The 16,579-nt window shown below is 49.4% G+C and overlaps 6 protein-coding genes across 6 annotated transcripts; 2 read left to right on the top strand and 4 right to left on the bottom strand.

Moving 5' to 3' along the window:
• Positions 1-1,262: 1,262 nt before the first annotated feature.
• On the top strand, positions 1,263-3,332 carry LTR84_008741 (uncharacterized protein; the record flags this gene model as incomplete). Its single annotated transcript, XM_064852286.1, has 1 exon — positions 1,263-3,332. One exon carries the CDS (start codon positions 1,263-1,265, stop codon positions 3,330-3,332), a length of 2,070 nt encoding a protein of 689 aa, XP_064701560.1.
• Positions 3,333-6,868: 3,536 nt separating this feature from the next.
• LTR84_008740 (uncharacterized protein) lies at positions 6,869-8,604 on the bottom strand (the record flags this gene model as incomplete). The annotated part of the gene is made up of 4 exons (XM_064852285.1): positions 6,869-7,034; positions 7,109-7,710; positions 7,770-8,308; positions 8,385-8,604. The coding sequence occupies 4 exons, from the start codon at positions 8,602-8,604 to the stop codon at positions 6,869-6,871; spliced, it is 1,527 nt and encodes a 508-aa protein (XP_064701559.1).
• A 437-nt stretch (positions 8,605-9,041) lies between these two features.
• LTR84_008739 (uncharacterized protein) lies at positions 9,042-9,464 on the bottom strand (the record flags this gene model as incomplete). Its single annotated transcript, XM_064852284.1, has 1 exon — positions 9,042-9,464. One exon carries the CDS (start codon positions 9,462-9,464, stop codon positions 9,042-9,044), a length of 423 nt encoding a protein of 140 aa, XP_064701558.1.
• Positions 9,465-9,704: 240 nt separating this feature from the next.
• Positions 9,705-9,995, bottom strand: LTR84_008738 (uncharacterized protein; the record flags this gene model as incomplete). The annotated part of the gene is made up of 1 exon (XM_064852283.1): positions 9,705-9,995. The coding sequence occupies one exon, from the start codon at positions 9,993-9,995 to the stop codon at positions 9,705-9,707; it is 291 nt and encodes a 96-aa protein (XP_064701557.1).
• A 942-nt stretch (positions 9,996-10,937) lies between these two features.
• On the bottom strand, positions 10,938-12,075 carry LTR84_008737 (uncharacterized protein; the record flags this gene model as incomplete). The annotated part of the gene is made up of 3 exons (XM_064852282.1): positions 10,938-11,171; positions 11,223-11,939; positions 12,001-12,075. The coding sequence occupies 3 exons, from the start codon at positions 12,073-12,075 to the stop codon at positions 10,938-10,940; spliced, it is 1,026 nt and encodes a 341-aa protein (XP_064701556.1).
• Positions 12,076-13,399: 1,324 nt separating this feature from the next.
• Positions 13,400-14,706, top strand: MDH1 (Malate dehydrogenase, cytoplasmic; the record flags this gene model as incomplete). The annotated part of the gene is made up of 6 exons (XM_064852281.1): positions 13,400-13,465; positions 13,528-13,645; positions 13,711-13,860; positions 13,915-14,009; positions 14,063-14,603; positions 14,654-14,706. 6 exons carry the CDS (start codon positions 13,400-13,402, stop codon positions 14,704-14,706), a joined length of 1,023 nt encoding a protein of 340 aa, XP_064701555.1.
• Between the last annotated feature and the right edge of the window lie 1,873 nt (positions 14,707-16,579).

Here is a 16,579-nt window from a genome sequence, read left to right as displayed (position 1 = left end):
CCTTGAGTGAGAAGGAAGGTATTATTCCTGCACTCGAGTCAAGTCACGCGATCTACGGTGCTATGGAGGTTGCAAAAACGATGAAGAAAGAGGAGATTCTGGTTATTTGTCTGAGCGGAAGAGGTGATAAGGATGTACAGAGTGTTGCGGATGAGCTACCGAAGCTGGGACCTGTCATTGGCTGGGATCTTAGATTCTAGTTGCTTCATTGATGGAGCATTGACACATGATGGAAAATCAGGGACTTTGCGCGTTGCTGGCGTTGAGAGACATCTGATTGACATAGTTACCCTAGGTATCCAGTGCTGGGGACGGGCAACCGAGACATGTACAAGAATATATATTATCTCATTCGGCGCTGACTCCTCACCTCAACGCGATAGCTCGTCTCTTTGGGTGATTCTGCTGACTACCGAGGTATTGGCAATCCACAGGGGCAAAGTACGTGTACATACTACAAATTGGTGTCACAATTTCCTGGGGCCAGCTGAATTCTTCCGATTATTTATTCTTCCAAACACATCGACGTGGTTGCTAACCGAACGCTAGTTGGCTTAGTGCGGCGACAGTTAAGCGACGCAAACTCTATTGCCGTGACCACGTGGGTCGCGTGCTGAATCCGGACTCTTAATTTCCTCCTCATGGCTTGTTGTTTCCCAAAGAGATGCCCCTGCGCTCAATTTTCGACTGTGGTCAAAGGAAGCGTCGAGACTGCAAAGAAGAACATTCTCATTGCCGCCTGGAACAATACAATCCTTATTAGTGCCATTGGGTCTGCGAGGTGTTGCTCACAGTGTCGAAATCATAATTATGGCAGTGTGTCAACACTTCTGCATCCATAAGTCAAATTAAAATTGTAGAGTACGACACCGTACGAGCGACGAAAACGACGCGTGTGGCGTCTGGACCCATTGTTGACAGGCTGAGCCGACGGAGGTCCAGCCAGCCTTGTGCCATTGTTAGCCTCGGGGATGGACTCTCGACAGTCGATAGTCAACGCCTTCCACAGCCACATTCCACCGAGGCCTTAAGAATATCGCACAACTCGAGGTGAGTTATGGATACTTTCCACGGAGTAGCCGAAGCCAAAAGTGTGGCGAGAACGACACACCGAAACCCTTTATACACATGGCGGCCCAGACGGCACGTTATTGTTGTTTGAAGTCTCCCAACATCGTTCCTTTGGTAGGATCAATTGAATTGGATCTTCTTTGTTGAACTCACACGGCACGACCAGCTACCGCTCGCTAAGCACGCCAACCATGGACCAAGCCGCAGGGTCTGGTGCAACGCTGGCAACGATATTGCAGCACTGGAGTCAACGTGCCTCACCTAGAACAGCGGGTGCTGTGCCTTTATCTGATGTGTCACCACAGGAAGAGAAGAATTTCAGGGTCGGCGTGAGAGAATTGCAGCCCAGCAGTAGCTCGGAATCCTTTCAAAGAACGCAGACAGAACAACCCTTGAAACGATGGCCACAAGAACCACTTCCGATCACCAATGAGCCTGTCGTCGAGCGATTCCTCGACCTCTTCGATGTCATTCTATGTATCCTACCTTGTGCTTTGCTCGTTAAAGCTGGACTCTGTGTGTTGGCATCGCAGCTTGATGCTGATAATAAAGGCCCATACATCGACAGAGCCACTCAACTGACAACCCGGCTGATTGAATTCAACGGCCAGCTTACCACAATCTTCACCATCATATTTATTCTTATCGTGTCAACGACTGTCAGAAGATTCGCCTTGTGGAGGGCAGAGAAAGGAGCAACGATCGGTGAGCTCGAACAACTTCATGCCTCCATCAGTCTGCCAGCAACCCTGAAGGCCATCTGGTCTCTTCGAGCATTTACCTTCACCAGTCTTGGGCTTGTCTTCCTGTGGTGCTGGTACTATGCCGGTTCTCAAGCTTCGCCGCGAGAGTATAGCTATCAAAACTCGAGTCCACTTCAACACGTCAACGTGTCTTTCCTCGGGCCTCAAGCAAAATCTGCATTTCAAGATGGTATTATCGCCAACATGTCGAAAGTGAGGATGACTGACATGACGGCGCGATACCACATGTACAGTCAGTTCACAGCTGGCACGCAAAAGGACGACGCTGAGGACGCCAAATCCATCAACGGTGCCGATATCTATGGGGCAACTCTCACGCCCTGGTATGGACCACCCCGGGACAAGACTGATTCAGATATGAAGTTTGATTCAGATGGATGGCTGGAGATCAAGGAGATGTCTACGCAGCCGATAGTCTCTTCGATCGGTACATCTCTTTATCGCAGAAATATGTCTCAAGCAGCGGGCGATCAATGGTGGCCATCAAAGATGATCGGTTCATACACTTACAATACTTCCAACTGGCAAGCGGATTGCACTGCCCCCGAAGTCAAGAACGGCACTAGACCCGTGGGACTACTCCCGGTACTGTCAACAGGCATGAACATGAGCGCCCCATCTCCAGACGCGAATGTTCCGAGGCAGTTGACTTTCTGGCACTACGTGAACGACACAGCCAGTTTGCAAGCCACATGCGAGTTGAGCCGAGTAACAGTCGAAATCGAAGCAGACTGCACTGCCGCGGTCTGCAAACCAATACGTATGCGAAAACTGAAAACGGAGATGCGGACTCTTCTGGATGACGATGTGTTTGCAAAGTCATTCTTCGATTCAATGCTGGTTGCATGCGGCATGCCAAAGAGACCCGGCGATTTCTCCACCTTCGACAACGACAACGGGCTCGTCAACCTGAGAAACGATCTCAATGTCCCAAACCGATTGTCAGACCCCGCCAAACTTGAAGCTGCTGCAAAGGCCGCCCAATTCCCAATGTCAATGGCCATCACACGCTTCATGAACACTTACTTCAGCGCCTCCCAAGTCCTCCTCCATGAGCACGACTTCCAAGATGCTCTCGCCATCAACGGCTCTCTCAAGCTTGACAACAACCCGGACTTCTCCTATATATCCATGGATGGCGCCAAATTCGAGCCCCAATATACGCTCTCCTGGCCGTGGCTGATGGTAGACTGCATCTCGAACGCTGTCCTCCTCGGTGCGGCAATCTTCGCGTTCTGGCTGCGCAAGAAGACGCTCGCACCCGACATCTTCGGGTTTGTGTCGTCGCTGACTCGCGACAACCCGAACCTGCAGCTTCCTGACGGTGGCAGTACGCTGTCTGGCATCGACCGGTCCAGGCGCATGAAACACGTCAAGGTCAAGATTGGCGATGTCGGCACCGCCGCTGAGGTGGGACGCGTCGGCTTGACTGCTGTCGATGATGGAAACCCGTTGAGGAGTCCGAGGGACTTGGAGAAGGGCCGTTGCTACCAATGACCTTATCTATAATTTAATCATGTCCGTGACGAATTTCTTTCGAGTTTCAAGGTTGGGAAAGGATGGGATTTTTCTCTTACGATTTAATTGATACCTAGAATATCTAATGTCTATTACCTTCAACTTGTCTAAATTTCAAAACTCATGCGCGGATATCTGTGCTTGCTTTTCTTTTCTGACCCACTTTCACGTAGACGACCTCAACGTAGAGAGACGTTGTGTAAAATAGCACCCAATGAGAGAGTCTCCACTGTTATTGGACCGGAATGCTGATCGCCAAGGAGCGGGAAAGACACGCCATATCAAATTTCTTCACTCCGCAACACGTCGACTCTCAAGTCCAGAAGTGAATCTCAGTCCAAGACGCGTTATCGATGATCACATGGATTTTGAATTGCTGGATCATGAAAACCCACTAGCTCCGCCCAGTTTGGCGATGCTGGTCACGCAACGGGGAAACCCTCCACGCAGTTTCTAGTAAGTGAATGATGGCCTTCCCTAGACATTCACTTCACCACCGCGTCAGCCACTAGCTCCCCACGACAAGGTGAAATATTAAAGTCGCTGAATTTCTTCCAACATACGACACCCCTGGTAGGGTAGCGCAACCATAAAGAGTCCCATCTACACTTAGGTGTCTGTATGAAGGTTTGGCGGCGGGGCCCCTCTACTGGACAGGAAGGTTGCACCTTAATCAAACAAGATGATTGGGACTGCCTGTCTAGAGGAAGAGGTATCGGGGGGCATCAGGGCGGTTTGAACAGCTTGAGCTGGGTTACAAAACCAAAACAACAAGTGGACTTTCTGAGGGATCAGTGGGTTTCAGAGGGGATTGATCAATCCGCCGCTGCCAAACTTTTTGCTGTTTTTGTTCGGGTGAAAGTCGTGCGTTCGATTCTGGCTTGAGGGGGTGATACAAGGCTTTTTTTACGTCTTTAACGGGCGGGCGCAGGTGTAGATTATACACTACGTGAGCAGCACACAATGCCTGTCGCTGGTGCACGAAAAGGGACAGAGTTTACCGGATCAAGTCACGGCCAGCGCAGAATTGGAACAAACAAATGCCTTAGATGAACGTATTTCAGTGGCTTCCCACATGTCACGAAGGGGACAAACAAGACTGAACCGATCACATGTCATTCCACATGATAACTGGTTTGCTGGCCCATGAAATCTCATCTAGGGAAAGATTGCTCCCACATCAGGGAATGTTGGATATTGACTTTGTTAAAGGAAAACCTTGGGTGCGTTGGCAGCCAGTGAGCACGGAAGAAGTTTGCGACGTGGATCTTTGCAAAGCAGCAAATCCATGTCAATACAAAGTTGCTGGCTCATGAAAACTCCTCCAGGGAAGTTCTCTTCCCCAGGTTGGACAGTCTGGAGAGCAGGCAACCACAGGCAACCAAAGTTGAACCTTGTATTGCCGCGCAGCCAGTCATCGCGGAACAATGCTGCCTTGTCGAGTTTCGCATCAAGGACGGATCCACATCTATATACCCTCTGCTGGTTCATGCAAATCCCCTTTTGGCAGCACCATTTACACAAAGGGGAACCTAGTCTGCTGCCATTATTCTCACGAGCACATGCCTCGCGGGCACCTCGAGCGCCGGCACCTCCTCGCAAGGCAAAAGATCCACACTTATACGACCTCTGCTGTGCGATGAAAGCCCCCTAGGGCTACTCATTTAGGAACACTGCCCATCAAATCGGGAAGGAAAATCGTTTCGCGTGTTGCGAAAACTCGCTGTCGTCTATACCATGGGTGCCTGCTTCGGCGTGAACACCTAGGTACTGACAGTACGTGTAATCGCTGAAGCTTCGAAGAAGGTACCAGCATCACTCGGTCTAGCAGCTCGGTTTGAGCTACAGGAAAGCCATCATTCAGACATGTTCATCTCCGGCCCTTCGAGGCATCGTTTGGGGGAAGACACACAAGTCCCCTTCCTCAACCTGTACGGTTTACCTGACTGAGCAATACTGGCAAGAGACCTGGACAAGTTCCCATATCGCCTGCGATGTAGCCAACGGAATGCCGTGTTCACGACTCGGCGATCCACATGAATACACCATTTGCTGGCTCATGGAAATCCACTGCCATTACTCAGATCGAGGGATACTACTTGCAACCCCCACCCAGGCGGGTATGGGTGACTCACGGAAAAACAGGATGTATCCACATGAATACACCCTTTGCTGGGCAATGAAAAACCCACCTGTGGTTCTCGATTCAGACGCTCCCACTCTCCGAGCGGTCCAGCACAGATGATCTCCTATCCCCCACCAAGATCCCTCTAAATGCACACGAGGCACTGGCACGAGCAGAATGTATCCACATGACCACGTCCCCGGGTCGGCCTCGGGCCTGCTGGCTGGTGAATATCCAACGTTCTTCCTCGGTTAAGTCACTTCATATACTGAAAAGGGAAAGAAGGCCTATTCGTTCCCCACCACGTTTTTTCCTCTGTGGCTCCGAGTCGTCGTACTTCGCCATGAATACGAAATACGCACCCGCGCTGGGTGGTCGAGTTTGACTGAGCTCACCGGATCTGGTAGTGTTGCCCTCTGAAAAAGGGAAGAGAATTAAGATTAATACCACTGTATCTCAGGAGCTAGGTTGGCATTGCTATATTTGTCTGGTGCATTATTGTATTACTTGATCGTGCCGTGCTCGGGGCTCGGGGCCGGTAAAGTTGACCGGATAACAACCCACAACACGCAAAGAGGAAGAAGGGATAGAACTTGATGCCACCCACATTCAAAAGACTCGAGAGGTTACCCTGATATGCCTGAGGAAAGAACTCGAGATGCACTTGCTGATATATGCGGACCAAGTTGTATCATTCAGTCATGGCGAAGACTGCCTGCCAAGACAACAATGGTTGCGACAGCAGAGGTAGCCAGATTGCAACCAATCGCAACGCGACGCGTCTTGGAGAAACACCTCGAACGTGTTTTTGCTGGGTCACCGATCTCGTCGGTCTGGCTGGATTCGGCGGTGCTGGATCCGTATCAGGAAAGTCTCTCAACACGGTCATTTGGTCGAGGTCCTGGGCTTGTCCTACTATGCAGAGCCTTGTTGCTGGTCCCTAGGGGTTTAAGTCATATTTCACTATGAGACACCCCTACCAATTCAAGATGAAATTTATATCATTGGTAAGAAAGGGCTATCAAGAACTGGATGCAGATATCCCCCACGACTAGGACTCTGAGACTTCTTTGGACGATGAAGAGCCAGAAGGGTTTTTGCCGAGGCAGTGACTTGTGTTGGGTAAGCACTGCGGTGCATTTTCATTTCGTCAGTCGTTATATGAATCATGCGCAAGTCGTGACCCCAATCCCATCACAATCTCCGAATTCACCTGGCAATACCTGTACCTCTACTCTCCGCAACAATGCAGCTGTACATCTTTATGAGCAATCGACTTGCCGACTCCATTCGTTTCGAGAAAAACGCGAGACCACATCCCTCACGTATTATTCTCCTCCAAAACCGGCAAACCCAATACAACACATGTCGTTCAAAACCAATGACAGACTCAATTAGCCAATACCTTGACCCTGACGCCTTTGCTATCAAGTTTCGGACTTGGAAGAAAGAAATCATGGGCAAGCTTCACGTCTGATAGGTCTGTTTCGTACAACTCGAAGGAGAAGTTGCGAAAGACGGCCGCCAAAGTCATGTATAGTTCGGCATGAGCGAGGCTGGAGATGCTAAAGTTAGCTGAGTTATTCCAAAGCCACTGGTCATGTGCCCACTGAGCAGCATTGTCACGTACTTGATTCCTAAGCAACTCCTTGAGCCTTTACCAAACCCGACAAAGTATCTCTCGAGACTACTTCCATCAGGTGTCTTGGGTGGATTGATCCATCGTTCAGGCCTAAATTCCTGGGGACTGGGAAATATTGCCTCATCATCGTTAACATCCACGATGGTCATGGAGACCGGAGTACGAGCTGGAATGACCCATTTGTCATACACGAGTTCCTTGTTGAATAATCGAGGATTGCGCGTTGTGACAGCGTATGACATTCTCACTGCTTCTCGCACACAGCCTGTCAGGTATGGGAGTCGCTCGAGATCTGTCCATGAAAGTGGTGCTTTGGGATCTGGAATGGCGGTTTCGAGCTCATTTCGCAGTGCTTTGAGAACCGTTGGATTTGTCGTGATATAATAGGTTGCCGTGCTTAACGCCCATCCAGTTGTGGTGACACCAGCGGCCACGACAAGTTGAGCTTCATCTTGGAGCCGAAGTGTTTGCTTCTCTGAAGCAGGGAGTGGACCGGAAATGAGTTCTTGGAACACTGTTGGGTGAGTCGATTTTGCGAGTTTGTCATCCATCTTCCCTTCCTTCATCGCATTGATCTGGCTGCGGAAGTCCTGTTGTCAGTCAGCATGAGTTCTGGGTGTTTGGAGCCTATCAGCAAGCCACAACCTACTGCTTGCATTCTGAAGACCAAAGCGTAAAGTGGCTCGATCTTGACCAAGATGGATTCTGGTAGGGCAAAGAGCATTTTTGGAACCCACGGACATTGCAGTGACAGATGGCCACTGATACTTGCTGCCATAAAAGGTTCGTGGAGCGTCTTCTCAAAATTTGGGAGCTTCAAATGATCGTAAGTCAAGGAGAAGCAATATTCCATGACGACATCCCCAGTTAAGGCCATGAATGCGTGGTTGATTGCTAGCACACGGTCATTCTGTTGAAATTCGCGAAGCCTGCTGACTAGGATATCGATCTTTTCACGAATGATAGTCTGAAGATCAACAATGCGAGCACGAGAAAATAGTGGGTTCAAAGCGCCACGGCGAATGCGATGGAGCTCATCAGAGCCGGTAGTGAACACTGAAGTATCGCAGCCAAACCTGCCGGCCATCCAGTCATACTTGTCAACGCGTCCTGCTTTGGTGTAAAGCGTCTCATAGAATTGGGAATCTTGAATGTGCACTTCGTCTGGGACGATTCGGACGATAGGACCTGTAAGTGGAATCAGTAACCTTTGAGACTCATGAAACCATTCGGAGCTTGCTCAAGCAGGTTTGAATAAACAGACCATATTGCTTGTGTAGCTCCTGAACCTTGAAGGTGAATTGGCCCTTCTTGACAACCTCGTAGTAGAACTCATGCCATCGACTGATAGCTGCATATTTGGGGCCGGGAAACTTGGCTAATGGATGGAAGTACAAGCGGTACACGACCAGGCTGAGAAGGTACACAAGGTACGTGACTGCGACCGTGGTGAAAGGGTAGGACAGAACAGTTGCAATCCCCATCTTGAGCTGAAATGAGACCTTGAAGGAAAGGAAGTGCTGGACGATCACAGCTCAATTCAAGTTCATGTACTTGCTTTTGCTTTGGTGAGTCGAACCAATTGTCACCTACCATGGAATCACTGCCTGTGACGCGAGTCAGGGAGCGGCAGTTAGCTTCACGATTAACTTCACTGATGCTGGGCCCCCAGTGTTATCACGCTCATTTGCAATGTAACCAGGAAGGGTGGTGAACTTGCAGTCCAGTTCACCGAGCGAATTGAAGAACGGACTAATACTGTGCATGAAAAACGGAGTAGAAGTTAAGTATCCACAAGCGTGACGGCCGGCATCCGCGGGCTGCGGCTTCCACTGCAGTAAGTCATTTAGCACCGTTTGGTTGCAGGAGCAGGGGTCTGTGTTGGCACCACTGAGGAGGCAGATTTCCAGCCGACCCACCATCAACATTTGGAAGGACGATACCCGAAATACAAGATGGGACCAACCCCGTAAAGGAGCCTGAGGGGTGCACTGGCTTTCGGTGTCTGCTGGCAGATTTCATCCTTCACTTGATTTAGGTATTGAACTGTGGCCTCTTCAGCATATTTTACCGCATCTCGAGGCATGTTAGGTTTAGGGCTGAAGTAAAAAGATTCTGTATATTTGGATATGCCTTCCCGGCCATATGCGCCTCTATCGAAAGGACCTCCATGATTGTATTTTTGTACTGTCCTCGTGTTGCTGTGCAACTCTGCTTCGGAGCCGAAATAACCACTGGTAAGCAGGCTTGATGAAGGATAGATGAATGGGTTCATCAGATTGTTGGCACATGTGAACGGTGCAAAGTTAACCACATTTGCGGCCGTCTTGAAGAGGCAGCCCATGATTAGAAGTTTGTTATATGCCTCATTGAAAGGAGGGTTTCCCCCTTTATCTACCCAGGCTCTCCGGCAGGTATCTGTCGCAAGAATATATGCGTCCCGGATTGTATCGCCTCCAGTGTACTCGCAATCATGGCAGGTTTGTGCAAGTGGAGTGGCTTTTGGTGGCTTCACCATCGACAATTGCCCGAGCTCTGAGTTGATTCGATTGAGCCTCAATTCAACCCAGTTTGAGTGAGAGAATTAGTCCTGAAGCGTATGTAATGCCCGGCCGAGCTTCGCACGTGCGAGTCCAACCTGACCCTTTGTCAGTAGTTTAGGGATCTCCTGGCGAAGTTTGATCAGTTTCTGGCTGCATGCCTCAAGTTGTTCGTCGTCGCAATGCGCTTCACTCATAAGCGCTTCGGCATCGCCAGCCTGATCGACAATCATTGTCCCCTTTATGATCTCTTGGCGAGCAGTATCCATTGATGATGTGATTTTCGCCATACCGAAGTAAGGCACATATATGCTCTTGACTCCCTTCTCGGTCATCGCTTCATGTGGTCGGCCCAACCGCCCATACTCGCCGCTCAAGTGCAAGTCCATCAGAAGGTTAGCATATTTGTCTACATACGGAAAGCTCCCGACCGTAAACCAGCTTGGGTTGAACGCGAGACATGACTGAAGGCTGCATAGAACGACCACGAGTGACAAAAAGCTTGTTGGTCGCTTCATATTGGCTGCTCAGTGCAATAAGGTGTGTAAAGCACGCCTTGGATTTGTATGGAAGCACGAGGGACGGCGCAAAATGACGAAGACCTCAAAGACTGAGGATAGGACGGTAGACGGTGAAAAAACACTCGGGAATCCGACGAACTTACAAAAGTTTGTTCCTACTTATATGCTCTTTTGCTTCTCGAGGGTAAACAGTGCCTGCAATATTCTTTACTCACGAAAGGCCTTAAAAGGTCAAAGCCATTGTTGAGCGGTCCCGGGACGCCATGCACTTCGTCGGACAAGAACACTAGACAAGTTTGCATCCCAGATTCGAACACTTTCAGATCAGGAGGCTCTTTGGAGTATTATAAAATTGGTGGCTAAAGCACTCATGAAGAGCTATTGGGCTGAAGAGAATAGTTTGGCCAATTGTGAAACCCTGAAGGTAGCGATGGCGGCTGCATTGAGGCTTTTGAATAGGACATATCGCACATTCCCACACCGGTTTTGAATCATTCACGTTTTTTTATTGTGATAGTGCATTAAAGGCTGCTGATATCTCGACAGAACTGGCATTTTTTCAGCCGCAGTGGCCCCTTAGGTAGGTCTGAATGGTAGTGGAAATTATAATCTCTTGGCATCCTGCCTCGCCGCCAAAGAGGAACTCCTTTCCAAGTCTAGACCTTGTAACCACTTCAGCCTTAGGCCCCTAAAACTAGAGATGCAAGTGTTAATGAGGGGCCGTTGAGAATGTGCATGTGCGTGCAACAATCAAAATCAAGCCGGCTTTTGTCCATACACGAAATGCCATCGGAGGTACAGATGTAGAGTTCGATCGGAAAATTCCTTCTTTACCAGGGCCATCGTGACGTGAGTACGCTCCATACTGTACCCTAAGATTCGGGTGTAGTATGCAAGCATAAAAGATGGCACTGACTGTATCATCTGTACTCTGAATAGTCTGCCGATTTCTTTTAGCTTCTTGTCCTTGGCCCAGGGACCGATAGGAATCTGGCAATCATTAATAACTCCTAGGTTTCAACTCCTGTCACTCCAACTTACTTTGCGAATTATCCCATTCACATTTGTAAAACCAGCGTCAATCATCCACTGACGATGTTGGTGAGCGATGTTGAGGCGTTTACCAAACATAAGGCTTGCTCGATCCACTTCTCGTATCCACTCTGAGCAACCAGGAGCATAGTCCATTCCTCCGTCGTCGCTATTGATCCAGCATTCGTGATCTTGCATCTCCATCCAGGCACCGGGCTTTAGATTCTTATATGCCTGGGCGTAAAACTTTGGCCAATCTGCAATTCCTCCACATAGTGCCCGGCCATGAATAAAGTCGAACTTCTCACCATCACCAAAAAGCCAATCACTTTCGGCATCGTCGATGTAAAATTGGACGTTCGGGGGTACCCACAAAGGCTGAATGGGACTCAAATCAGTGCCTGTGACGCTCGCCTCCGGAAATTTGTCTGCGATTTCACAAGCCCATATTCCAGTGCCGGTCCCTACATCAAGAATTCGCTGAGGTTGGGCCGGTAGTGGTGCAATGTATAGCTCTCCTTCTAGGATCATCTTAAAAAGATGATGTAGCAAGTCAAGCCGGTCTTGCTCCTCCTCGTCGTTTGGAATTGGATATTGTCCATCCCGGAAGGCATGATATGTGCGACCATTTTCGTAACGATGATTGAATATGGAGGACCTCAGGCTGGTGCTCAGGACTGTCTGAGCATCGTCGCTGAATGCAGAATCATTGTCGTCCGAATGAGCCTATGGTCACCTAACATTAGAGTTTTATTGCCTTTGAACCCACGGGACCACAGCTTCATACAGCAGGATTTTCTTCGATAGAAACATCTTGGTGCTCTTCGAGGGTAGACTCATCTCCATTGTTGGCGAGGGACATACCCGCAAAGTCAAGAGGCGATTTCTCTGTAGAATAAGCTAGATGGAAGATGAGACTTCAGAGGAAAGGAAGGATAAATCATTGTGGTGCAGGGCGATCTTTTGAGCAAGGATCAACATATGAACGGCTTAGCCCAGCCGTGATTCTACCCAAGTGTGAAAGACGTTTGCAGACTTTCTGCAGCAGCCTGCATGCCATCAATCGTCAGACAAAGCTACCGATAGACAAGACCAATAGAAATCGAATTGTACGGCAGGACGAGGCCTCGAGTTTTGAATTGAACTAGCGTAATCTGTGACAGCTCTCAGACAAGGAGTTTTCAGACAAGAATGTGTTGGAGGTACAAAGTTGGACAGTTGGAAAGGCTAATGCTCCACACAAGTCCTCTTGCATGGACTTGTGTGCAGAGGCGTTAGTAGCAACAGCAAGAAAATGGCGAATCATTGGAAAGAAACAATGTCCAGAGACCAACTTCGGCTTTGGTGTAGTTCAAAGCCCGGGGTCGTGCGTCATTAGGCAGAGTGACAACCAAGAGAAGCAAAAGAACCGTCACTCAGATGAATGCGAGGAATGACATGGAGGTAAGGATAAAATATCCCTTGTGGGTAGTAGACCTTTGGCCGGTTCCTGAAGGCTCACAGTATCCATAATTTACCTGCCTTCCTGGGTCGCAATCGTGAAGAACATATACTGAAGGACTGGAATATTCACCGAGGAACAATCCTTCAGACTTTCGATCGACATGCGTCAAAATTTGTTCGGAGAGTCTGGTACAATGGACACAGACATCAGATGACCACCTACATACCTAGGCAGGTGCCTAAGGCTCAGGTATATCTGAGCTGGATAATAGGAAGCACAGAAAAATGAGATGCGTTAGCTGAATATGTCGGGGCAGTAGGCACTTTCATCCCCGACGCGGATTAATGGAAAGAAGCCTGAACAGAACGGGCCCCTCGGGCTTCTGCATGGGTGGGTGTGTTAGGGACCTGAACACAGCCCTGAGTCAGAACACCACCCCCAAGAAGGTGTGCGGAGTGCAGATACCACCGCTAGGAGGCGTGATAATGGGCACTCAAATGGACATTCGGCTAACCTGTCGATCTTGGTAGCTCGGGGTTGCCAAGAGAACCTTGTTCAACTCGAACGTGAATAGGGAAGGAGCGACAACGGAGGAGCAAGGGACTGCATTGGGAGCTTCAACTTTTGGTTCATCTGGCAGAGTGAAACAAAAGTCACTCTCATCATCAACACATTTCACACTCTTGAAGCTCAGTGTCCTCCTTTACCTTGATCATCTTCTTGTATCCTCCCTCATCACAACATGTCTTTCGCACGACAGGCTTATGCTCAGGTCCAACGTAGGGCGTTTACCGCCTCTGCGAGACAGGTAACATAAACTCCGGCATCCATTCCTCCACCGTCGCGAGCTCACCATTCTTTGATTGTTAGTCCTCAAAAGTCACTGTTCTTGGTGCCGCTGGTGGCATTGGCCAGCCATTGTCCCTGTTGATGAAACTGAATCCTCGCGTTTCCCAACTGGCTCTTTACGATATCCGTCTTGGTCCAGGTCCGTTGGTCCGCAGCTATTTAAAAAAAAAAGAAATAACACACTCACAAATGTTCCTTGAACAGGTGTTGCCGCCGACATCAGTCACATCAACACAAAGAGCACCGTCAAGGGTTATGATCCAACGCCTTCAGGTCTCAAGGAGGCTTTGTCCGGTGCCGAGATCGTCCTCATTCCCGCTGGAGTTCCCCGAAAGCCCGGCATGACTCGTGATGGTAAACAAAGTGGTCTTTTGGAGAGAAGAGAATAGTAGTACTGACATCTCTCAGATCTCTTCAACACCAACGCCAGCATCGTCCGCGATCTTGCAAAGGCTGTGGCTGATGCCGCACCCAACGCCAATGTCTTGGTCATTTCCAACCCCGTTAGTCCCTCCAGAGCCATCCTCGGAGGCCCAACCCTCTGACAAATACATAGGTCAACTCCACCGTTCCCATCGTTCGCGAAATCTTCAAGTCCAAGGGTGTCTACAACCCCAAGCGTCTCTTCGGTGTCACTACCCTGGATGTTGTCCGTGCCTCTCGATTCGTCTCCGAGATCAAGGGAACCGACCCCGCCGATGAGAACATCACCGTTGTTGGTGGCCACTCCGGTGTTACAATTGTGCCATTGATCTCGCAGTCTGGCCATACCGATATTGCTGGGGAGAAGCTCGATGCTCTTGTCAACCGTATCCAATTCGGTGGTGATGAGGTCGTCAAGGCCAAGGATGGTGCTGGCTCTGCAACACTCTCCATGGCTATGGCTGGTGCCCGATTTGCTGAGAGTCTGTTGAAGGCATCTCAAGGTGAGAAGGGTGTCATTGAGCCCACCTTTGTCGAAAGCCCTCTCTACAAGGACCAAGGAGTCGACTTCTTCGCATCCAAGGTCGAGCTTGGCCCCGAAGGTGTCGAGAAGATCCATGATCTTGGCAAACTCACAACCCATGAGGAGAAACTGGTTGAAGCCGCATTGGCAGGTATGTGATTGAACCCACGAATCAACTTGTTTGTACTGACCATGCAACAGACTTGAAGAAGAACATCCAGAAGGGAGTGGACTTTGTCAAGGCTAACCCATAATTGGTAGACGACACAGGCTGCGGCTAAACAAGGGTCGTTGTGTACAAAAGTAATTCCTGATACCAAGTGGAAATCAAAATTTGCAATCAACGAGTATTCTGGACCGGATACTTTTTGAGCCTAGCAAACAGAGACACAATCAAACACTGTACTCTACCTTTTCACTTCTCAAGCTCGTTGGTGATTCTGTCTCACGTTGTGGTGGTGAAATTGAGTCAATAAAGTAGGGACACGCGAATCCTAACTAATCTTGTAGTGTGCGACTGCCAGATGTCCACAAGGCTGTGAGGGTCCAGGTTCAGGTTCAGGTTCAGGTTCAAGTTTGTGACTGGCGTGGCCCTGGGCGTACATGTGGACTGTCAGCCAGCACTGCCCAATCTCAACCTGCTCGCCCAAACCGGTGGCCTCAGGCAGTCCTGAGTGATTAGTTAACACCAACAACTTACAGATAAAGAAGATCATTTTCATGTTTCAGATTTCATTTGATTTTTGTTTTGTAATTGAAGCCACTCCTTTGCTTCGATTGTTCACCACTTTTGTTTATTGTCTCAACGTCAGGGCCAGAGGTTTCAAGTGGTGGTTCACTGCCTGAGATCGTGGTGGTCAAAACCATCCCAATGTCCCGCAGTTCAACAGGCAACTACCTACCAGCCTAACCTATCACCAGATATCGGACTTTCTTCGTTGATCCCCATCCCGACTTTGCTACCCAACTCCAAGCTTACAATTGACCGACCTTACCTGAGCTCTGCTCTGATTTCAACTTACAACAACATCACTCTGCTGAGCCCCACCGGTTCAGTGACTTCCTCGGTCTCTGGGGAAAAGAGCCAAGCCTCAACTCACCACCAAACAGCCGTTCAGCCTGATATCGCTACAGCCTTATGAAGAAATGGCCTCAACAACGCCATCGACCATGATTGACTGTGACGGAGATACAGTCATGGAGGATCACGATGAGATCTCGGCATTAGTCCGCAACCATGCACAAAATAACCAACCAGCTCGAGCCTTCTTTAGTGAATCCCTGGCTGATTGGACTCCAAATCCCATTTTCCAACCACTTCGAGATGCAAGACTGGCAGCACAACTTACATCTCCACAACCTGCATCTTCTGCCGATCTTAAAGATGATCCGAGAGCAATAACAGCTGGCAGTGCATTTCAACACCATGGAACCCTTCTGCCACGGCGTACCTTTGGGGACATGAGACACCTTCCACCACCAAATACTCGATCACAACCACACAGCAATACAACATTCTCGTCTGATACAGCCCTTAGATCCATGTTCGATCCCATTGCCGGGAATCCTTTCCCTCGCGCGCCGTATTTTGATGGAACGCCCTCTTCGCCCCCATCCCATTCGCTTGCGCTGACATTCCTTCCCCATCATAGCCCTCCCGCAAACCAAGCGAATTTCTTGCCTGCTAATTCTGCTATTGCTGTTCGGGATCGAGACACTCCAGAGCTCATCAATCGGCGTCTGTTGGAGTTGCCTGCAATTGGCGCACAGCGTTCGGATTCCCCACATCCATCAGCTGTTCAGCACCAGTCCGATGACTCATTTCAAGAATCCCTCGAGGCCTATGGTTCCGAACATGATTCACATTATGATTCACTATCTGATTCATTAACACGTCTCGGACGGCGCAATGGCGTTTCGTCTATCGACAACAACAATGACACTGCCGCTCTTCAACCTGGGACCCCTCGTCCACACCCTCTTCTTCTTCGTCGTCACCGATTGATGCCGGCAATGCCTTGCTCGGTCTGTTTGGAGGAGTTCCCAAGAGACAGCCTTCTCACTCTCGAATGCCAGTGTCATTATTGCAACGACTGTCTAAATGGTGCCTTTCGAGTTGGTTGCGCA

This window comes from Exophiala bonariae (genome assembly GCF_035927105.1).
Source record: "Exophiala bonariae strain CCFEE 5792 chromosome Unknown scaffold_33, whole genome shotgun sequence".
Classification (NCBI taxonomy): Eukaryota; Fungi; Ascomycota; class Eurotiomycetes; order Chaetothyriales; family Herpotrichiellaceae; genus Exophiala; species Exophiala bonariae.
This window is presented reverse-complemented; position numbering and strand designations above follow the sequence as displayed.